At 51.7% G+C, this 24,007-nt stretch overlaps 1 protein-coding gene and 1 pseudogene across 1 annotated transcript; both read right to left on the bottom strand.

Moving 5' to 3' along the window:
- Positions 1 to 6,943: 6,943 nt before the first annotated feature.
- LOC136482837 (scarecrow-like protein 34) lies at positions 6,944 to 9,399 on the bottom strand. The gene has a single exon (XM_066480021.1). The coding sequence runs from the start codon at positions 9,198 to 9,200 to the stop codon at positions 7,071 to 7,073; it is 2,130 nt and encodes a 709-aa protein (XP_066336118.1). The 5' UTR covers positions 9,201 to 9,399; the 3' UTR covers positions 6,944 to 7,070.
- A 2,633-nt stretch (positions 9,400 to 12,032) lies between these two features.
- LOC136484207 (scarecrow-like protein 34) lies at positions 12,033 to 14,909 on the bottom strand (annotated as a pseudogene).
- Positions 14,910 to 24,007: the final 9,098 nt, after the last annotated feature.

Here is a 24,007-nt window from a genome sequence, read left to right as displayed (position 1 = left end):
GTGGATGGCAGGGTGCTGACGTGACGGACGTCTGGTCTGCCACGTCGCTGCGCTGCGCCGTCGTGTGATTTGTCGGAGTGGTTGAGCGCCTCGATGGGACGTGCGGAAGTGACATGCTGGTCGTACTCGGTCTTGTGCGTCGTGGGGCTTCAGTACGGCTTGATGCAGGACATGGCGGGCGACGTGCGGGTTGCCGTGTAACGACGTCGTAGGGGTCAGCAGCTATGCCGAGGCCGAGCCATCGCGGGGGGCTCGGTGGTCATGGACCCTCAGGCTGCCGAGCCCGTGAAGCAAACTGTCGAGGTCCTTGGGGGGAGTTATTGGCCTTGGGTACTGATCCCGAGGCTACAGTAGCCCAGATGTGGCTTCCCACGCTGCATTGTCCTCGGTGCAAGAGTTGGCAGCATAGTGAGGCATGGGCGTCACGGTGGTTGGTACAGTGGCGGGTAACCCCTGCCCAGTCCTGCCTCCTGTCCCATCGGCCATTCCGCTGTACTGTGCCGGGCGTGCGGCTGTTGTCAGGGGCAGCAGTTGGCTGAGTCGTCGTGACACGACGTTTTGCCAGAGGGACGGGAGAAGGAAGAGGTGGCGGAGTGCTGCCGAGCCCGCCTTGCGCGAGACAGAGGGTCGGTGGCCCGGCCGAGGCCTTTGACGGGGAATCGGCCGAGGCCCGTAGCGAGGGGGCCTCGGGCGAATCGGAGAACCGGCCGAGGCCTGCGGCAATGGGCCTCGGGCGAGTCGGAGAATCGGCCGAGGCCCTTGGAGCCTCGGGCGAGTCGGAGAATCGGCCGAGGCCAGCAGCGTTTAGCTGGTTTCGATCTTTACGAAGTGTAAGCAGTTGCTTTTTTGGGTCTTGCTTGGGGTACCCCTCCTCGCGGTACCCGACAGTAGCCCCCGAGCCTTGGGGGGAGTGGAGGCACTCCCCCTGAGGTTCTGACGAGAATTGGCTCTTGGTAGTTCCTGTCGGGATGGTGTTTTGTCTTCGAGGTTTCGGTGGGTGCGCGCGAGCGCACCCGCCGGGTGTAGCCCCCGAGGCCCTGGAGGAGTGATTTCATTTCTCCAGGGGCTTTTTTCTCTTTCGAGTGGGGAGTTACATTGTGTTTGCCGGGCCCGTGGGTGCGAGTTCGGATCGCAGGGCCTCGACGATGCTGCGGGAAGAGCCCCTTAGCCTCCGCCTGGAGCGAGAGGGCCGTCAGGGGTTCACCCGGCTTTTTGTACGACCCTCGCGCTTCCTTTTCGCTCGGAAGGAGGGTTTGTATTGCCGAGCCCCCTCGTGTGTGAGCCCGAGTCGCTGGGTCTCGGCAAAGTGTCGCAGGAAGAGTCCCTTAGCCTCTGTGCGGAGCAAGAGGGCCGTCAGGGATTCCCCTGACTTTTTATTCGACCCTCGCGCTTCCTTTTCGCTCGGAAGGAGGGTTTGTTTTGCCGAGACCCCTCGTGTGCGAGTCTGAGCCGCTGGGTCTCGGCAAAGTGTTGCAGGAAGAGTCCCTTAGCCTCTGCGCGGAGCGAGAGGGCCGTCAGGGATTCTCCTGACTTTTTGTTCGACCCTCGCGCTTCCTTTTCGCTTGGAAGGAGGGGTGGAAGATGCCACGCTACCCTCGGTGGGCGCGAGCGACGGCATTTCCGGTGAGCTGCTATCGGGTAAGTCCGAGTGGAGGCCCGTACCCCGTTCGCTGGGGGTCGGCTTGCGGTCCGGAGACGCGCTCCAAGAGTACCGGAGGGTTTCTCTAGTGGGTGCCGAGGCCGTTCGCTGGGCCTCGGTGGCTCGGTGCCTCCCTACGGTGGGATCCCATTCGGAGACTTCCCTGCCGGTCTCGGACACGACACAGGGCATGCTCATACAGGCTTGCCCGTAGTCGTCCCTGACTCTTTTGCCCTGGGGCGGCTGTCGAAACCCCTGGGGGCCCAGCCTTCAAACCCCTGGACCGTAACGGGCTTGGGTCGCTTGTCTTTATCTCGGGTGCAGGAAGAGCCCCCGAGCCTCCGCACGGAGCGAGAGGGCGGTCAGGGGTCCTCCCGTCTTTTTGGCCCGTCCCCCGCCCGTCCTTTTCGCTCGGACGGGGGGGGCTGTTTGCCGAGCCCACTCGTGTGCGAGCCTGAGCTGCTGGGTCTCGGCAAAGTTGCAGGAGGGCCCCCGAGTCTCTCGCGCGGAGCGAGAGAGCGGTCAGAGGTCCCCTGGCTTTTGGTTCGCCCCTCGCGTGTGAGGGTCTGACCGCCGAGCCCCCCTCGGGTGCGAGCCTAGGTCGCGGGGTCTCGGCGTCTTTTTGCAGAAGGAGCTCCCTAGCCTTTGCGCGGAGCAAGAGGGCCGTCAGGAGTTCTTCCGGCTTTTTGAACGACCCCCGCGCTTCCTTTTCGCTTGGAAGGAGGGTTTGTATTGCCGAGCCCCCTCGTGTGCGAGCCCAAGTCGCTGGGATTCGGCAATGTGTCGCAGGAAGAGTCCCTTAGCAATGGGCCTCGGGCGAGTCGGAGAACCGGCCGAGGCCTGCGGCAATGGGCCTCGGGCGAGTCGGAGAATCGGCCGAGGCCCTTGGAGCCTCGGGCGAGTCGGAGAATCGGCCGAGGCCAGCAGCGTTTAGCTGGTTTCGATCTTTACGAAGTGTAAGCAGTTGCTTTTTTGGGTCTTGCTTGGGGTACCCCTCCTCGCGGTACCCGACATCACCCGACTAAGCATGACTAAGCATAACTAGTCATTTACGAATAAAACAGGTAATCAAGGTAGATATGGAAAAGCAAGGTTGGTAATGCACCAATTAGGTTTCCACTTGACTCCTAATCACTTAATACAGTATAAAAAGCAAAAGCGATAAAATTTGTAAAACACAAGGTAGGGTTAAATGCATCCGGGGCTTGCCTTCGTAGTAACAAAACATGATGCGGAATACAAAACATGATGTTCGATGATGGATGCAAAAATTAACAATTCGAATACAACTTTCCTTCGTGGTACAGTTGCAAGTCAAACTAACTAAACCTTTTCACAACACCTAAATCAATTGCCAAGGATCATTACCAACTAATGACCCAAGGTCATCACTCAGTTCAAAATTCAATCAAAACCTAATCAATAAAAGATTACTATTTGCTTTTATGAATTAATTATTTAATTCAAAATTATGAAATAAATCAACTTATTCTAATTGATCTCAAAATTTTTGTAAATATTCATCACATGATAAGTAAGTGGCAAAACAAATTTCATAATTTTTGGACAATTAAATAAGCCTAGAAAAAACATGGAAATCCATTTATTAATAAATTGAGCAATTTTCATCACATTCAAAATGTGCTGAAAAATAACATTTCATATTTTTCTTAAATAATATACATCACAAAGAGGTCACACAAAAATTTTCATAATTTTTGGAGCTATAAATAAATCTACAAAAAAATAACAAATTACATCACTATTTATTCAAATCTGAAAAACAGAAAATTCATTTTGAACTACACAGTCGCTGACACTCGGGTCCCACCTGTCATCCCCAACCTCTAGCTTTGACCGCGACGACGACGGCGCTGACCGATGGAAACTCGCCGATGGTGAGTCCAACAGCGACGGCAAAGGTACCAAAACAATCACCATGACTAGGCGCATCGACTGACGTCCCTACTTGCACTAATTACGGCCCTATACTAGCTCAACGCCAGCCATGGCGGACGCGGCGGCTCAGCGACACGACGCCGGCGATAGGAGACTGGTAGCAATCAAATAAATAGCTCAGGAAGCATCAGTAGCATACCCTGAACTTGTTGAAGCAAAGAACGAGACCGGAGAAGCAACGACGACACGGGTCGACGTTCACGGTGATCACGACGGAGCAAAGCTCATCGATGACGGTGTTCCGGCGACTGCAGTGGGCAAAACGACCAAGAAACAATGGATTAAGCACCACGGCATCGAGACGGAGCCGTAGGTACACTGATCAAGGACAACAGCTCACTGGAGGACGCTGGCCGTGGAGATGCGCTTGCGACGGTGAGGTTGCCGGCCGCGAGGAAGAAGGGCGTGGACAGCGGGTTCTCGGTGGAGGCAAGCGTCAAGGATGGTTTGGCTGAGTGCGCAAGGAACCAGCGGAGCTATGGCAAGCATTACCAAGGATTGGAAGGCGCTACGGCGATGGCAAAAGCTCAACGGAGCTATGGCAATGGCGGCGGCGGTGAAAACAGAGGAAGAAAAATGACGACGACAGCGTCTCGCTTTTAAAGAACAGCCAGGAAGCCAAAGGAAGCCACAACGGAGCCTTTTCCCGCACCAGCGCGACGCCACAGACGGCCACGACGCGCCAGGAACGTCGAAGAAGGTCGCTGGCCATGTAGCTTAAGTGGCGAGCACTGTTCACTTTAATTACAGAATTGCCATTCGTTTAAAATTCCAAATTATTCCCAAATTTGTATAACAACTCAAAAATCTCCAAAAATAAAAGTTGTTCAAAATCAAAAGTTCTACAACTTTGATTTTATAACCCTCCCCTAATTCGGTCTACATTTTGAAATGAACTTTTGAATTCAAATAGGGGACATTTAACGAATTACGCCTTTTCGAATTACTTCAAATTTTTCATAACAACTTTGAAAACTCCAAAAACAAACTTTGTAAAACTTGAAAAGCTCTACACTTTTTCTTTTAGGCTCAACCCCAAAATATGCTTAGATTTTGAAATGAGTTTTCAGGGTAGGATTTAAATACAGAAAATCAGGGTTTTCTTGAAAATTCAAATCCAAACCAAATTTTGAACTTGATTCAAACAATACAATTCAACACATACCACATAAATGTAAACTTGTTTTAGTGAATGCATATCAAAGTTTGCAATATGACCAAATGCCTTACAATGCATATGATGGCATGTCCTGTTTTTAGTATTTAAACACCCGAGGTGTTACAGTCCGGAATTTTCTTTTTGACAAGACCGATCAACGTATTCTCGGGGGGCAAGCATGTACACTCTGAGGTTTTTTAGGTGGTACTAATTGGCGGGGTGGTGTGATCGCGTAATTGATCATGATTGTTATGGGGGATTGAGCTGATCGCATGGAGCGAGTGCACGTTGGCTTCCTGATCTGATCGCATGGAGGAAATTGATTTTTGGCTTCCTGATTTGCTGCAGCTGTTATGGGGATTGTGCTGATCGCATAGAGCGAGTGCACGTTGCCTTCCTGATCTGATCGCATGGAGGGAATTGATTTGTGCCTTCCTGATTTGCTGTGGTTGTTATGGGAATTGAGCTGATCGCATGGAGCGAGTGCACGTTGCCTTCCTGTTCTGATCACGTGGAGGGAATTGATTTTTGCCTTCCTGATTTGCTGCGGCTGTTATGGGGATTGAGCTGATCGCATGGAGCGAGTGCACGTTGCCTTCCTGATCTGATCGCATGAAGCGACTTTGGTGTAGCCTGTGGACGGAATAGTTATGAATGTTTTAGTTGTAGAGATTGGAGATGCCCCAGCAAGCCATATCCTTTGTTTTGCGATCACCATATCTTTTGTGATATCCGATTTTGGTTGTAAATTTCTCATGATAATTTGTACAACTTTTTAAGCGATCCTTGAATCACTAGTAGATATGAATGTGTGGCACATACATGTCTAAAAAAACACTTTCATTCGACGGAGAAATAACAAATAAAATATTTGGATGGGCCAAAATTAGAAAAAACATCCATGGTCATCTAGGCATGATAAGCGCAGTGCTATTCTAGGTACGCACAGTCAAATGGTTGTAGAAAATATGAAGCAACTTGTAGGTACACACATGTCAAATGGTTGTATAAAATGGGAAGCAACTTTGTGTAGCCAAAAATTACAATCAGGATTCAATTCGAAGAATTAAATACCTCTTGAAGATACCCTATTTACGTGGCAAGGTACGGATGCGGAAAAAAAAAACCTATTCACCCAGCTGATAACTATATTATAGATACAGGCAACCGACTTTTGTGCTCAAGCATTACTGCCTGAGATTCCTGAACCCCACAAAGGTTCCACGATTTCTGTTGACAAGCGTCTTTGCGTTCTTGGGAGAGTAGCAGCGTAGCACACATGAATGGTAACATAGCCATTTAACTCATTCCAAATTTCCAATCTTAGTGCTTTATAGACTACAATTTCTTGATAACCATTCCTATTGCATCCAAGTGAACTTGATTACATCTAACTTATAAAAACCTTGACGACGAGAAAAAAAAATATTTTGGGATTTATTATATCAAAGGAGTCAACTATATATTGAGAAAAAGATGCAAGATCACCATGTGTCGAAACTTTCTAAATTAGCATGGCACAGCCTGAAAAGTCATTTTTCTCTTTGTTAGGGGTGGGGGTGAGTGGGGGTAGCATTTTTTTCAGATTTTTATTTTAATTTTGAAAATGTTAAGTGCAAATTCTTAGCAACAAGTTAAGTTCAAAATTTGTTTCCATATTAGTTGGTTGGCAAATTTTTAAACATCATGGATGCTGACTGCATTTTCAATGTTTTTTCCCTAGATGTATGGTTGGTAGTTACGACTATTTTGGAGGAGTGCCTTTTGGTGTTTTGTAGGCGCAAAGGAGCTAGGTCTAGAGACAATCTTTGGGTTAGTTTGTAGCTGCTAGAGGTGGCCTCTTGTTTCTTTCAATCGCCGGCATGTCATCTCTTTTAATTGTAAACATATTTGCAGACATAAATGTTGATCATATTTTCTGTAAATTTAGAAAAACTTGCAGATTTATTTTAAAACTATTCTTTTGGGACAGCAGGAGTACTTTGTAGAACCGGTATGATGCAGCTTTCATGCTGAATCACGCAAGTTTCCACTTTCCAGACCCAAGGGAACTGCCAAAATCCTCGTGATGTTACAACAGATGTGAAATCCTCAGGACGTACAGATATATACCTCACCACTAATCATTAAAATTGTTTTGTCAGCTTCACGTGACCAGACTTCTTAGGACAGATACCTTACCACATGGACAGTCATACAAGTAATCCATAAAATTGGTTGTTGGCTACATATTAATTACTCTTCCTATGCCTCCAAAAAGATTACAACTCCTCCTAATCAAGCATCTCACATATATTACAAAGATATTATATATTATGGCAATGAGATATTATCATTGGCAACCCATGCAGACATGGCATAGAGTATGCGCCCCTTCCACCCTTGGAAGAGCCATTGGTGATCCGCATCAACCACAAAGTCCTTGTGGTACTTGCCCTTAACCTGCTTGCTGATGCCCTTAACCATATAAGGGTCCAATGGCAGCTGCCTCAACCCAGCCCTCTCATTCCGCACCTGCCATTGCCTATACGTCTCAGGGCGCTCCACCCTATCCGAGCCCTCGCAAGCAATGGCGTTCAAGGCGCACTGTCCAAAGAGGCCCTGCTCAACCAACACGCGCTCGTCGCTGTCCCGTGGCGCCAACGCATCCATCATGTCAAACAACGCAGAGTAAAAGAACAGCGCCTCCCTGAACCGTGTCACGAAGAAGGGCGCGTTGTAGGAGCTGTTCTCGATGCAGAGGATGAACACGTCCGGCCGCATCTTCCGGATGTTGCCGAGGACCATGTCCCTAGGGCTCAAGCTATCTATGTCGGCGCCCTCATCCATGAGCTTACCGAAATGGAACAGACCATTGACGACGAGCACCTCGTCGTGCTCCATGTTCAGGTCATCGACGGAAACCGTCTCCCACTTTGCCGCCGCGATGCTGTGGAACCTGAACGGGACGCCGTGCCGGCGAGCGAAGTTGGTGAGCCGGCGGCCGGTCTCCTGAATCCGAGCAGCCGGGCGAAACCCGGGCTGAGGGAGGTCAATGGCGGTGATCCTCACCTCGGGCGGTCCACCCTCCCGGTTAGCCCAATAGCCAAGCAACGTCGGCCACTGGAACCCGTAGTGCTCGCCGTAATCCACGATGTGCACCTTCTTCCTCCCGACGATGGCCTTGCAGATGGCTAAGTTGGAGAACTTGAACGCCATAGCCGTGAAGCAGCAGGCCGCCAGGTAGAGCTGGTAGGCCCTGAGGAGCTCCACGGTGGAGGCACGCTTCTCCATGAGCGACCCGCAAACCTGGCTCCCCGTGCCGGCGAGCCGAGCCTCCAGCCCCTTGGCGAAGCAGTGCGCTAGCCTCTGCGTGGCGTCCCCCCTCGGTGAGGAGCGCCCCCTGATCTTGCTCAGTAGATCGGTGGCGCTGGGGCGGTTGCCGGCGGCCACGGCCTGCGCGCAGTGGATGAGCAAGGTGCGCAGGTCCACGGCCTCGTTGGCGCTCCCTTTCCCCTTCCTGCTGGTGGTGCTCTTTTTATCGGCGTCTCTGCCGTCGTCCGCACTGATGGTCATGGCCACCATCTGCTCGTGTAGCGACTGGTACCCGCTCTGGACGAACTCGTCCACCATCTCGCTTTCCTCTGTTCCCGGCGCCATCAGCTTGCGGCTCCTCCTGCCTGTCGTTTCGTCCTCCTCCGAATCATCATCACCCCAACCAGCATGCCTGTTGTTCTTGCGGCCCCTGCTGCCATTGTTAGCACTCTGTTGGAGCAACAGCGACGACATTCCATTGCCATCCACCTGCGGCTTCCACACCTTCCTCGGTTGGCGGGCACGCCACAACTTGTTGCGCTCATGGTCACCGTCCCTGTCCCCGGAGACGATGGGCATGAGGAGGCTGTTGTTGGTGGCGGGCAAGAACTTGTTGGCCTCCTCCATGCCCTTGAGGAACGCCAGGTTGAGCATGTCCATGTTTACCGTGCCACCGGCGAACATGGTGGAGGAGGCCAGCGAGTCGGCGTTGGGGTATGTCGCCGTGTCGGCCGGGTATGTCCTAGAAAAGAGCAGCTGGGAGAGCTCGGCTGGATCGTAGGGCCAGGTGGCGTTGGCGAATGCAGGGGAGCCAGCTGCAGAGGCCGGCGAGAGGGCAGTGAAGGTGCCGCTCCCAGTCCCTCGGCTGTTGGCGGCGGTGGAAATGGAATTGGCGGTGGCGTCAGAGAGGATGTCGGCGAAGGGCTGCTGGGCTTGGAGTAGCGCGGGGTGGTCCGGGTCGAAGAAGCCGTCCATCTCCTCTTCCATGAGCAAGCGCGAGATGAAGGGGAGCACCTGCAGGTCGTCATCGTCGTCCTGCAGCTGCAGGGCAGGGCAGTCGAGGTCGAGGAGGGGCGTTGGGGGAAGGTTGAGGAAGTCGGACGGAGAGAAGGGCTGCGAGTCGGCGAGGTCCGCCGGCTCGGCGGCCATGTCCGGGACCCGGCGGGGAGGCCAGAAAAACTGAATCTTTATGGCGGACGGCGACTGCTTGCGCACTAGTCGCTCACTGCACTGGTGAGACGGGAGACATGGATGGGATGGATCAACGGGAGGGAGGGGACGCTAGCTTAAAAGAAGGGAGCTTTGAGTTTGATGGATCGGAACGGAGCTTTTCGTTGAACAACAGGCGAAGCTGGACTGGACCTTGACGACGCCGGGGCAGGACGGGTGGGGAGCAGCAGAGCAGCACTGCAGCAACAGGTGGAGGAGGAAGCCGCCAGATGCGACCGCGACCGCGACCGCAGCAGAGTCAGGAAATTTTCCCTGAGCAGAGCAGAGCCGACGACGCTGGACGATGGAGACCAATGAAGGAAGACGCGACGAAATGCGGTTTCAATCGAAACACTGTAGTACGCCTGAAACGCACGAGCAATCGAAAGTCGCTGTCGTTGAAGATCGAAGATCCCCTCTCAGCGGCGGTTTCTGTTTTTTTACTGAAAAAACAGGTCCCCGGTCGTTTTACTGCACCTGATGGAAAATGTAGAGAGGGCTGCGAGCCGGCGGTTTCTGTTTTTTTTACTGAAAAAACAGGTCACCGGCCTTCACATGGAGTTCGTTCACCGTTTTCTCTGATACAACAAACCTCAACGTTTGCATGACGATTGCAACCGCTTCAGAAATTCACCCACCACAGTCAGCTTATTACAGACTGCTAGCTTATACAGTAGATTTGTAAAAAAGAAAAACTTATACAGTAGATGGGCAGCGGGGAAGTTCTTTTTTAGCACCATTACTGTTTTTGCGGTTGATAGGCTGGCTGATGCTGTTTTGTTGTGAGAGAAAAATACTGTACCATGACTGATAAGCCGTGCTGATAAGTTCAAGCAAACATGGCCTTATCGGTATCAATTCCATCCGCTTAGGCCCTCCACGGTGTTAGACTAAAGTAAAGCTTTAAACGGATAGAAGAAGGTTTATGCCAACCTGACTATCTTGAAGCAGCAGAGGGAAAGCTTGCTAGCGCGCGCTGCCCGTTTCAGTTCCTAGCTCGGCCTCGGCGAGGCGATATGATACTACTCAACAAAGGATCCAAACATGCCTCTGGTCTCTCTCTTGATTCAGCTCTTCGTTTTCTCCTGTTGCACTGCAGTCCCTGTACGCTATCCGCTAATAGTCGTCGACGAACAAGAAAATTCCATCCGTACAACTTCAGTGCTTAGTCATGCATCTGCTTTCTTCTTTTCCAAACGCAAGGGAAGCACCAAATCTAATCTAATCTAATGGTGTATAACAGAAAATGAACTTCAGAAAACCGGGAGTATATATATGAAAAAAATGATGAAAAGTACAAGCCAGTAAGTAGCTAGGACTCGCAATGGGTCCAGGCCCAACTTTAATCCTTCCCCAGCCCTACTCTTGAGACTGGAGCCCAATCCTTGTTCAGCCCATGACTGTGTCAGTCAATACCATCCTGGCCCTCGTTGAGCTAGCTAGGTAGAACACAAGCACGTTATGGTCATTCTACGCGCCTGTTCCAACTACCCTACTAAGGCCGTAAGGAGTTCCATCTCCAGGGACCGCAGCCTTCCGTCTTCCGTCTCACGGCGGCGAAGGAAGCTGACTTCTTGGAGGCTTCTTCTCGTCCGATCAGCCTCGCGAGCTTCTTCTCGCCGGAGGCTGCAGAGCTCAGACCAAACCTTAGCTTGCCCACGGCGGGGCGGTGGCGGGGGCGAGGGCGAGGAGGAGGGCGGAGGAAGAAGAGGGACGGGAGGAGGTTGAAGATGACTCCTGAGCGTTAGGATTAGGATCGAATGGCTGCCATCGTCGCCTGATGAAAAAGCAAAACTGCAGCCACTTGCAGTGGAGACACACCCTAATATTTATGTCTTCAACTAGATTTACTATAAGAAATATATTTCATAATTAATTTAACAATACTTATTTTATATTATAAATAATTATTATTTTTAAATATAACTTTAGTTAAACTTTAAATCGTTTGACTACCGAAAAATTGAGAAATCATTTTAGAGGGAGCAAACAGGTCCAAATGGCAGCGATGGCCGATGGGTGTGTGCATTAAAATCAGAGCATTGATTGATGCAGCTTGTAAACTGAAGAGGGAGTTGACTTGATGGCAGGGGCACCGTAAAGAAGGCGGCTCCGGGAAGGTGCATGCAGATGCTATGCGTGACTGAGATCTCACAGAGACCTGACGTACACTTCCTTCTGTCGAACAATGCACAAAGGACTTTATCTGCCATTCTATCCGTCTTAGAAGTAGAAGATGTTTTAGTTTAGACACGAGAATTAAAGAAAATTAAAAAGTTGCTGTGCAAAGAAGACAAGAAGGAAAGATAAAGAGAAATAGAGATATAGATGATTGAGAAAAGAGAGAGGTGTATTGAGATAAAAGAAAGGTCCATTAGAAAGTGAGAGTGCCAAGTATTTGAATAGTATTTTGGGACCAAGTGAGTACAGCGAGGAAGGAAGAAGAAATACATCATCGTTCTAGCCCAAAATTGCCGCCCTCAACCCGCCCTCGCTGCTCCGCCCCGCCCTCCTCCTCGTCCACACCCCGTCGCCGACCACCGACCCACCGCGGCGCGGTAGGGTTCGCTGGCTCCGCGGCAGCCGCCTACTTCCCCTGCCCCTCCTGCGATGGCGAGCTTCGGCAGCGGCGACCTCACAATATATTTATGCTAGAGTTCGGTATGCGTGACCACACCTTCCACTCAAACCAGTTCAACTTCACAATATAAATACCTCATTTCACAAAAATTCAAACAAGCAATCCATAGAATTGCTAATCAACTGGTAAAAATTAAAGACGCATAAGGATCTTCTGGTTACTATTATATTTTACAGAATATAAGCTCTGCGTCAGCCTGCCCCAGAACTTATATCTAAGATCCTAAGGACAAACATGAGAATATATTTATGCATGTCATTTTACAAAACATTAGTTACTATGTCACTACTAATTCTCCTATATATACGTTATTAATTTGTCAGACCATGTTTCAGTGAAGTCAATACTGCTGAACCACAACTGCCTAACAGCTAGTGATGATGTTGTTCATAGGTGATTCAGAAATGCTTGTTGAATGGATGGCTACAACTATGTGAGATAGCATCATCTGCAACCCATGTCGACATGGCATAGAGTATACGTCCCTTCCACCCTTGAAGGATCCACTGTTGATCCACATCGACCACAAAGTCCTTGTGGTAGCCATCCTTCACCTTCTTACTCAAATACTTCACCGTATTAGGATTCAGGGGCAGCTGCTTCAGTCCAGCACGGTGGCCTCGCACCTGCCATTGCTTATATGTCTCGGGACGCTCCACCCTTTCTGAGCCCTCGCAGGCAATGGCATTCAAGACACAACACCCCAGGATGTCCTGCTCAACCAGCAAGCGTTCTTCGTTGTCCCGTGGAGTCGTTGCATCCATGATGTCAAACATCGCTGAGTAGTAGTACAGCGCCTCCCGGAACCGCGTCACGAAGAACGGCGCATTGTACGAGCTGTTCTCGACGCAGAGGATGAACACATCAGGCCGCATCTTCTGGATGTTGCGGAGGACCATATCCCTAGGGCTTGTGTTGTCAATGTCGACGCCCTCATCCATCAGCTTCCCGAAATGGAACAGGCCATTGACGATGAGCACCTCGTCAGGCTCGATGTTCAAGTCGTCGGCGCAAACCATCTCCCACTTCGACGCGACGACGCTGCGGAACCTGAACGGAACGCCACGCCGGCGAGCGAAGTCACTGAGCCGGCGCCCGGTCTCCTCGATCCGAGCAGCCGGACGAAACCCGGGCTGCGGCCTGTCGATGCTCGTGATCCTCACCTCCGGCGGCCCGCCGTCCTGAGCCTTCCACGCCTCCAGCAAAGGTGGCCAATGCAACCCGTGATGCTTACCGTAGTCCACGATGTGCACCTTCTTCCTCCCTGTAATGGCCTTGCAGATGGCGATGTGGGCGAACTTGAACGCTATCATCTCGAAGGAGCAAACCTCCAGGTACAGCTTGTAGGCCCTGAGGAAGTCCACACCACCGGAGGTGCGCCTCGCCACGAGCGACCTGTGCACCTGCGCCCCCGTGCCGGCGAGCCGCGCCTCCAGCGCCTCGGCGAAACAGTGCGCCAGCCTCTGTGAGGCGTCTCCCCTCGGCGAGGACCGCTGCCTGATCTGCCGGAGCAGCTCGGCCGCGATGCGGCGGCTGCCCGTGGACACGGCCTCCGCGCAGTGCGTGAGCAAGGTGCGCAGGTCCACCGCCTCGTTGGCCTGCGCTGCTGACTTCCTCTTTGCTTTCCCGTCGGGCGCGCTGCCGTTGTTGTTGCTGATGCTCAGGCCATGCATTTTCTCAATGGCCATCTCGTATCCTTTGACGAACACGTCGTCGACCTGCTCGCTGTTCTCCTCCGGCTCAGGTGCCAGCAGCTTGTTGCTCCTCCTGCCTGTCTCGGCGTCGTCGTCCAAGTCATCCCAGTTGTGCCGGTTCTTGCAGCCTCTGCCGCTGACTCTGCCATCCACCACACTGTTGGTGTTGGGTAAGGCAAAGACACGAGGCAGCATGCTGCCGTCCCTGATGGGCAGGTTCTCTTTGGAGGTGGCGTCGCCGTCGAGTCCAATAATGGCGATGGCGGTGGTGGGCAAGAACTTGTTGGCCTCCTCCATTCCCTTGAGGAACGCCTGGTTGAGCATGTCCATGGTAACCCCCACCCCGTCGCCGAGGCTCGAGCTCTGGATGGTGGCCGTGTCGCCGCCATTGAAGAACGCGCGGGCCTGGCCGCACGCACTGGCGCTGCCTTGTCCCGGCGAGGAAAAGGAGTTGTTGGCATCACCGCCGGTGAAACCGTCGAGTCCGGCTCCCGTGCCGGAGCGTGTCCTACAGCGGAGCAGCTGGGAGAGCTCGACTGGATCATATGGCCAGGTAGCGTTGGCGAATGCGGGGGCTCCGTTGTAGTTGGTGGTGGCCGACAAGCCGGAAGCAGAGTCGTTGGCGGCGGCGTGCGTGTGTGTCGCAGTGGAGGTGGATGGAGCCCGCCGAGAGGATCTGTGCGAAGGGCTGCTGTGCCAGGAGGAGCGCAGGGTGGTCGGGGTACTGCTGGTACAAGATGTTGTCGTCGGTGTCCTCCTCCTCCTCCATGAGCATGCGCCGGATGAAGGGGAGCACCATGTCGTCCGACGAGGCCTGCAGGTCCTCGCCGTCGCCGTCGGGTTGGGGATGGGGCGTCGGAGGCAGGTCGAGGAAGACCGAGGGGGAGAAGGGCTCGGGCTCCGCGACGTCCTCCGGCGTTGCGGCCATGGCCCGATGGCCGGCCGGAGGTAAAAACAGTTGGAACTTTTGGGCTAGTGAATGAGGTCGCCTCGGCCTCGGCCTCGGCCTCGCACTCGCAGTCGCTGCAACTCTCTCTGTCAGTCTGAGTCTCACGGGAATGGCATGGCAGGGAGAGCGAAAAATGGGTGGGTCAGTGGTTGTCTCATGTCAAGATGGGTGCATAAAAATCAGAGCTTTGATGGAGCTAGCTAGTGGCATGTACAGTACTGTGAACGTGATGGGATGAGCACAGTTGAAGAAGAAGGCTCCAGGAAGGCACGGGCGCAGGTGCGGCTGCTATCTTGCGCTTTCAGCTGTCATCAACGTCTTCCATTACAGCGGATCTTTATTTAGATCGAGGTTAGGAATCAGTATTGGGCACCGTAGTATTTTCGTTTGTATTTGACAATTATTGTCCAATCATAGCCTAACTAGGCTTAAAAGATTCGTCTCATAATTTACAATCAAACTGTGTAATTAGTTATTTTTTTTATCTATATTTAATACTCCATATGTCTAAAGATTTGATGTGATGAAGAGAGAGTGAAAAAACTTGCAATCTAAACGAGGCCGAAGAAGAAAATGCAGCTTCGTTCCTTTCAGCGCAAAATTGAGTCCAGTGACATGTAAAAAAAGAGGGTGATCTGCACTGCACCTTAATTGCCTCGTCAGTTATGAGTCACGAGTCCTGAGCACAGAAATGCAAATTGAATATTCTTTCTGAGCACTAACTGACTAACTACAGAAAAAAAGAAAAGAAAAAGGACTTGTATTTTAGGTGGCCATGAGAAAAAATTTGGTCACGCACGATCTGTTTAATTGTTGGTTCCACTCACCGCGCTTTGCTGGGCCCAACTATGAATGCAAAGGCCCGGTTCGTTCCTCTTATAATTTATCTTTTTTTGTTTGTTTTTTTAATCGGAACAGTATTTTTCTCTCACGACAAATTAGCCGAAACAGTGTTTTGACTCGTTTTTTCTGCGAAGCGAACGCGGCCAAAAAGAGAGAGTTATACTTCCTTCGCCTTAAAAAAAGTTATATCAATAAAAAGAAAAACAAAAAGCATCTCTTGGATGTAACTTATCCTTCACGAGTTTCAGTGTTTCTAGAGGCAAGTGAAAATATGTTTTTGTTTTGAAATACCAGAACTTAGGGCGTTTAACTCCGAAATATAAAAGTAGCCCTATTACTATAGTTAAGCAGCCGGAATAGGTTTAACTAGGATTTCTCCGGTGGACTGACTCTCGCGCAGTATACGATTTTTAAGTCGGTCGCGCTGGTACTGTTTTAGTTGTCGTGACCGTATTGCTGATAGATGCGCTCTGCATGGATGTCACGCGAGTCGTATTGGGCATAACAGACCCATCCTTGTTCCGGATTATTATTGCACTGTGACTTCATGCTCTGCGTTCGCTGGTGGTTCACGCCTGCTGTGACCCACGTCTCCCCGTACTCCTTTCTGTGCTCTTGTCGGACCCTTGCCCTACAACCATACTAGTCATTAATGGCCTCAGGCATCGTCCGTCTAGAACGCGCGAAAAATTTGGTCGATCCATTGTAGTAATCCCGCGCAGGAACCTTGGTAGACTGCGCCAGGACCACTAACCGCTCTGTCGTTATAAGCAGAGTCTGGCCTAGCCATCGGTTCCATCACCTGGTGCACTCCAGCTCGCCAAGCTTTTCCTTTTGAGCAAGCCTTTCGCTCAATCCTTCCTTGTAACCACGGTCAGGAATGGCAGGAGTCTGGGTTAGCAGTTACTGCCCCCACTGAGGGTTTTCTCAGAATCCTGTATGTCACCCTGCAAAAGCTCGGAATCAAAGATCGTCCCGAGTATGAGGGTCGTGAGTATGAAAAGCATGACACTGAGCGGTGTGAAGTTATCATTTATATTGGGAAGAGTGAGGAGTTTTCCGACATCACTGAAGCCTGGAATGTGACCGCAACCGGGTTTCGCTTCGTCGACACCTACCAAGTTGTGGCCCTCAAACCTGTGGTACCTTTGCCAGATCTATGAAGAGCCCATTTCTTGTACCCCCATAAGGTTCTTTCCACCTTCGGAAAAGAATCAACTGGTATGGAGGGCTCGTATGGATGCTTTGCAAGGGCGGGGTGCGCAAGAAGACAGCCCAACCGTGGTGCACTTGACAACGTACCTGCTTGCTCTGGATGAGCATTTTGATCGGCAAGCCTTGGAGTTGAGAAAGTGCCTCCGGCGAGCCGAGATCTTCTCCAGGATGCTCTAGGTGCAGCTCGCCGAAGCGCATGCCAGTGCGACAGCCGCAAAGAGTCGTGAGACTGCCATGTCGCAAGCCCTGAAGGAGGCTGAAGATTGACATGTCCATCAGTTGGGGAAGGCCTACCTTGTCACCAGGGCCAAGCGTAGGACGTTGGTCGCTGAAAGGCAGGATGCCTTGATCTTGGAGGAAATCCCTGTCCACCCGCCGGAAAGAAGGAGAACCGGCGTTGCAGTACCGTCAGCACCCCCACCCTCGGAAGTGTCAGAAGCAGAGCCCTTGCTTCCCCTCACCCAGCCACTGCCTAGAGAGGAGGCAGATCCATACCCTGGACGGTAAAAGAATCCGCCGAGCCCGGGAATGAAGATGCGTGGTCCGACAAAGTAGATTAGTTGCCTTGGGGAGATGTACCCGTAGTTAGTAGTATATTTCGTCGCTGTCCTATAGTATTGTGATCTTTTTGTTATATTTTGTCCGTAGTTGTTGAGATCGTCCGATCATAGAGAAGGTGAACGGTTTGTCGAAAATGGGAGAGTGAGTGCCTGTATGTTGTACCAGCATAAGGACATTTAGAATGTGCTATCTTGCGCTTTCAGCTGTCGTCAATGTCTTCCATTACAGCGGATCAATCGAGGAAGAAGAAAATGCAGCTTCGTTCCTTCCAGCGCAAAATTGAGTCCAGTGACATGAAAAAAAAGAGGGTGATCTGCACTGCACCTTAATTGCCTCGTCAGTTATGAGTGACGAGTCCTGAGCCCAGAAATGCAAATTGAATATTCTTTCTGAGCACTAACTGACTAACTACAGAAAAAAAGAAAAGAAAAAGTGGCCATGAGGAAAAATTTGGTCACGCGTGATCTGTTTAATTGTTGGTTCCACTCACCGCAATTTGCTGGGCCCAACTATGAATGCAAAAAGAGAAAGTTATACTTCATTCGTCTTAAAAAAGTTATATCAATAAAAAGAAAAACAAGAAGCATCTCTTGGATGTAACTTATCCTTCACGAGTTTCGGTGTTTCTAGAGGCAAGTGAAAATATGTTTTTGTTTTGAAATATCAGAACTTAGTGGTTGGAAATATAATCTGTGTCAACTAAAATCCACAAGTAAATGGGAAGCTTCCACCTCCACCTTCTATGCCATCCTTTTTTTTAAAAAAAAGTGCAACATAACATTAATTAAATTAATTTTATTTGATCGAAATTTGGGGCCGAATTATCAAAATTCAGTAATTTTGGCCATGAACGGTACAAACATGCAAACCGAAATTTAAAACCCTACAACAAACAATTGCCCACTTGATTGTTTTTTCAGCTTGTCACAAATTGGCTCAAGAACAAGGTTCGACTTCTCTCTCATCTCTCCTATATAGCCAGCCCCTTTCCTTTCGCAGCAGAGTGGGCAACATCGCTTTCCCTCTCATTGCTTCGATGCCATGGAAACACATAAAAATACAAAAAAAAAGACAAAGTAATCTTTTGGATTCCTGCCATTAAGTACTTATGTTGGTAGTTTGGTTTGCTTCATCTGAGTCTAGGTACGATGACTTAGTTGGAATCCATCCTTGGCGATGCTCACAAATAAAAGTCGTTGAGCTTTCAATTGATCAAAGCTTGCCGTTTTTTCAGCCACTGATAATCAAATATATATCCATGTTTAGTCAAGGACTTTATATTTTGACTCTACTAGTCTCATTGCGAGAGTGAGTGAGTGAGAGCACCCCGTCATCTTGCCTGCCTGTGGCCATGTGGGACATAGTCTCGGATACCCCGTAAGAAAAGTAGAAGATCTAGTCCAACTAGAATTCTCCATATGTAATCCTACCAGGACTGCTATCTTGCAATCATACTAGGACTTTTATTTTGTAACCGACTAGAAAACTTGCCTCCTAAACTATATAAAAGAGGGTAGGGCTCCCTAGATCGGCGGAGTCGCATCAGCAGATGTAAATCATACACAACCACACAACACAAAGGCACCACGCCTAACTGAACTAGGGTATCACGCTATAAGCGGTCTGAACCAGTACAAATCGTTGTCTTCACGTTTACACCGAAGCCCACTAATTATCGTCTCGGAGAATCCCGTGACGTGTTGCCGGTCATCAAACAACAACAGCTGACGCGCCAGGTAAGAGCTTTCGGCGAATTCGCATCTGAGAACTCGGTGGACCTCGATCATCACCATGTTCCTAGCCGGATGATATGTTCATCTCCATCAACGTCAGCCGCAACTTGGGTCCTCACGACGGCACCCTTTGGCAGACTAAGGCCTGGTTTAATTCCCAAAAATTTTCACCCCAAACTATCACATCGAATCTTGCAGCAAAGTATTAAATATAGACGAAAAAAAACCAATTACATAGTTTGGTTGAAAATCACGAGACGAATGTTTTAAGACTAAGTAGTCCATGATTAGCCATAAGTGCTACAGTAACTACCATGTGCTAATGATGAATTAATTAGGCTTAATAAATTCGTCTCGCAGTTTCTCGACGAGCTATATAATTAGTTTTTGTATTAGTATCAAAAACCCATTTCGACATCCCCGAAATATCCGATGTAATATCTAAAATTTTTTAACACAGTCTGAGACAAAGACTCGATGCCCAGACGCAAGTAGGCAACTCGCAGCAGCATGTTCGGGCGTGCGCCTGCGGCACCGTACCCTCTGCGTTACCTGGAAGCCCGACGGATCTTAATCGGTTCCCGGCCCGGACAGGAGTCGATATCCGCGGACGTAGCATCAATTCTGACCAGAGCGACGTCCAAGGAAAACCGTCACTGAGCCATCACGTGGGACATATTTTTGTCGAAGATGTTAGGCTCTGTTTAGTTTCTAATTTTTTTTTTTGTCAACTACACTAAAAGAGCATATTTGTACACATACATAGAGTACTAAATATAGATAAAAAAAAACTAATTACACAGTTCTCAGCAAAATCTCGAGACGAATCTTTTAAGCCTAATTAGTCCATGAAAAGCCTTAAGTGCTACAGTAACCCACATGTGCTAATGCCCGATTAATTAGTATCATTAGATTCGTCTCGCAGTTTTCTGATGGGTTCTATAATTTATTTTTTTATTAGTATCAAAAATCACTCCCGATATCCTTCCGACACATCCGATGTGACACTAAAAAAATTTTCACCTCCACGACTAAATACACCCTTAATTGGTTGTACAAGCTAATTAAAATAATCAAAGAGATCGGGACTTGCGTGATGCATGTACACGCATACATGCACATCAGGAAGACAAATCCGGAGCAAATAATAAACAATGGCGGCTACGTCGCAGGCGATGCTGGCCACCACGTGCGTCAGCACTAGAAGTCGACGATTTCCCACCCAACAAGCAGACAAGCAAGGATCGTACATGCAAGACAGTCAGATCAATGATATACAAGACACAAAGGCTCGCACGTATCTATGGTCTATGCATGAGGCACATATGGAGCCCAAGATCCGTTACGAGCCGGAGGCTACACCGCAGTCGGTATCCGAGTCGTCGTGCCCTCGTATACCAGAACCAAACACTAGATGCGGCACTATACTTGGCCAAATGGGCCACGCCCGCTAGGCTGGCACGGGCATGGTACTAAAAAGCACGACCTGAGCACGGCCTGGCCCGGCCTGAGGTTCATCGTGCCCGTGCCTAGCATAGCCCAGTGGTAGTGTCGTGCCTTGCCTGGGCCGCACATTCAGCCCGTAGTGCCGGCACGGGCACAACATGGTTAATGGGCCGACACTATGCTGGCCTGATATATCCTAGCTGTTGGATGCTCTCAGCTAAACCAGAGCCGTTCAATGTTCCCAGCCATATTGTCGGGTACCGTAGAACGGGGTACCCCGAGCAAACATCAAAGGGGTCACTTAAGTCCCATCAAAAAACAAAGCTAGAAGGTAAGCAGTGGCCCCTCACCGGCCACGTCCGAGCCCACCAGGCTCTCCGCCTCGCCTCGAGCCTCGCGCAGAAGGTCTCGGCGTCCTGATGCAATCTCCGCCTCGGCCTCACGCGCCGCCAATCCACAGCGATCCGTGTCCTGGCCGCCGCGCTTGCTCCGAGGCAGCCCAGGAGCTCCCATGACGCACAGGGTCGGACGTGACCAGCACGTCGCCCCAGTGCTCCAAGGACGGACCACTCCGACGACCACGCCGCCACAGGAACAGGCCACAGGGCTCGGACACACTGCCCCTGTTGGAACGACGCCGTATAGTCAGCACATGTACTGTCCTTGTCCTCCCTTCAACTATAAAAGGAGAGGACTTGGACCACTTAAAGGGGGACGGAGGTAGGAGAACACCTGGTAACACACACACATGCACACATCCCAGGCGCCTAAGAGCAACGTCTCAAGCAGCCCACACGACACCTCGCCGAGACCTGGGATCAGCTCCCTCTCTCACCCAGCTTGTAACCCCCTACTACAAGCACTTCGGTGCAAGGAATACAAGATCGATCTCTCAGACTGGACGTAGGGCATCGATTGCCTGAACCAGTATAAACATTGTGTCTCTTTGTATCACCATCCGGGACTAGGGGCACGCAGTTCAAATTTACTAGTTGGTTGAGGACCCCCCGGTCCGAAACACCGACAGTTGGCGCGCCAGGTAGGGGACTCTGCGTGTCAGTTTCGTCATCCCAGCAAGTTCCGGATGGCAGACCCTGTACGACCATTGCGTCTCGGCACGGTGGTTTGGTTTGGGAGGCTAGAGTTCATGTCTCTAGGGCATGAGTACGACATGGTACTCCTCACTCCTCGGGCCCCACCAACCGACGACGGAGTCACGCACCGGTAGCCCAGGCGCAGGCGGCGCTCGGGCGGCCGCTCTCGCCGCGCTCGCCAGGCACGACGCGAGCAAGACCACCCCGACGCTATGCGAATCCGGGGCGGCATGCCGCTCCCCGCCGATATCCTACGACCAGCTATTGGCACAGGGTCCCTGGCTAGGGACCTGTCTAGCCTGAGCTTGGACAAAGGAAAATCGCTGGTGGCACACGGCGATGCCTAGTCATCAAGCTCCGCTCCACCACTCCCTAAGGAGTCAATCCCGGTGGAGCGAAGTCCGGCGATGGCACCATCCCCATACCCCTTTGGGTTGAGAAATGCCACATCCTCTTATGCTTACGCTTATGCTGCCGCTCACAAGGATCCCTCAGAACGCCGCCAGCGCTTCACTCTCGACCTGAGCACCCACGCCGACTCCTCGGAGGAGGACGAGGCATGGCCCAGAGTGGATTTCTCCGGACTCCACGACCCTAGGGCTATGCGCCAGTTCTTGGCCGCAAGCAACTACTGCTTAGGCTACTCCGACTCCGACGACGAAGGCACCTATGACCCCACTCGCGAGTGTTTCCACGTCGGGCTCGGGATGCCGAGGGCGGGTGAGGAGGACGAGGGGGTAGGTAGCCGTTCCCCGCTTCGCCCGGGTACAGGCGCCGCCACACCTCCGTGCATTGTCCTGCTGGCAGCACGGAATGAGAACGTCGCTCCTGCACGACCTCAACGCTCGGACCTGGAACAACTCCGTGAGCTCTAGGCCAAGGTCGAACAAGACCGACTTCTTCTACAGCAGCTTCGAGACTCTCTCGAATAGGAACAGCGAGGTCACGGCGAAGGCGGAGGAGCCCGATAGAGGGCCCGCGATGTGCATCACTGCATCCATGACGACGAAGGGAGTGAGCAGCCCCCAGTCTTCAATCGCGCTAGCCAGAACGTTGCGGCTGTGGCAATGCTGGTCCGCGCAATGCCCGAGCCTTCTACCATGGAGGGGCGGCGGGTCCGCGGCGAGCTCCAGGATCTCCTAGAGACCGCCACGGTACAGTAGGCCGAAAGTTCCGCCTCCCGATGGCACGGGGGCGCCTCGAACTTGCCCACAGCCCCGCCTCGGCAGGATAGGGAAGCCTCGGTTCATCCCGAGCCCGCTTGAGCACCAATAGCCCACAGGGCCTCCATGCTTCTGGACCGCCTCGGCAATCGACGCGAGGCGCAGGGAGACCATGAGGTGATCAGCAGACGACGATGCCATGACAACGAAGGGCCCGCTTAGGGTTACCACCCGCACCGAGGCGGCCGCTATGACAGCGAGGAGGACCACAGTCCTTCTCCTGAACCGCCAGGCCCCCGGGTCTTCAGCAGGGCCATCCGCGCTGCCCTTTTCTCGGCCCGGTTTCGGTAACCAGCCAATCTCGCAAAATATAGCGGCGAGACCAACCCCGAACTCTGGCTTGCCGATTACCGCCTGGCCTGCCAGCTAGGTGGCATGGACGATGACCTGCTCATCATCCGCAACCTCCCCTTGCTCTTGTCAGACTCAGCGCGAGCCTGGCTCAAGCACCTTCCTCCCTCACAAATCCACGACTGGCGTGACTTGGTTAGAATCTTCGTCGGGAACTTCCAAGGCACATATGTGCGCCCTAGGAACTCCTGGGACCTTAAAAGCTATCGCCAGAAGCCGGACGAGTCTCTCCGAGACTTCATCCGGCGCTTCTCCAAATAGTGCACCGAGTTGCCCAGCGTCGGCGACTCGAAGATCGTCCAGGCTTTCCTCTCCGGCACCACCTGCCGAGACTTGGTTCGAGAGTTAGGTCAGAACATGCCACGTTCAGCTGCCGCGCTCCTTGACATCGCCACCAACTTTGCCTCGGGTGAGGAGGCTATTGGAGCCATCTTCCCTGATAGCGACACCAAGGGTAAGCAGAGGGACGAGGCCCCCGATGCCTCAGCCTCCCACCTCCCCAAGAAAAAGAAGAAGGGGCTCCTGGGGAAGCAGGAGGTCTTGGGGGCCGATCTGGTCGTAGCCGCAGAACGTAAGAATCCCCGAGGCCCCAGAGGTCCCAGGCATTTTGACGACATGCTTAAGAAACCCTGCCCTTACCACCAAGGCTCGGTCAAGCACGCCCTCGAGGATTGCTCCATGCTGCAATGTTACTACGCCAGGCTCGGGCCCCCCGACGACGACGCCAAGCAGAAGGGCGCCGTCGACCGGGACGAGGACAAGGACGATGGGTTCCCCGAGGTACGCAACGCCTTCATGATCTTCGGCGGACCCTCAGCGTGTCTTACGGCACGGCAGCGCAAGAGGGAACGTCGAGAGGTCTTCTCGATCAAGGTGGCGACCCCCCGGTACCTCGACTGGTCTCGGGAGGCGATCACCTTTGATCGAGACGACCACCCTGACCATGTTTCGAATCCCGGGCAGTACCCATTGGTTGTCGACCCGATCATCGGCAACA

This window comes from Miscanthus floridulus, chromosome 9, assembly GCF_019320115.1.
Source record: "Miscanthus floridulus cultivar M001 chromosome 9, ASM1932011v1, whole genome shotgun sequence".
NCBI classification, from domain to species: domain Eukaryota; kingdom Viridiplantae; phylum Streptophyta; class Magnoliopsida; order Poales; family Poaceae; genus Miscanthus; species Miscanthus floridulus.
This window is presented reverse-complemented; position numbering and strand designations above follow the sequence as displayed.

What these genes read in the sequence shown, in the direction of transcription:
- LOC136482837 (XM_066480021.1), bottom strand. Translation starts at nt 9,200, where the DNA reads ATGGCCGCCGAGCCGGCGGACCTCGCCGACTCGCAGCCCTTCTCTCCG.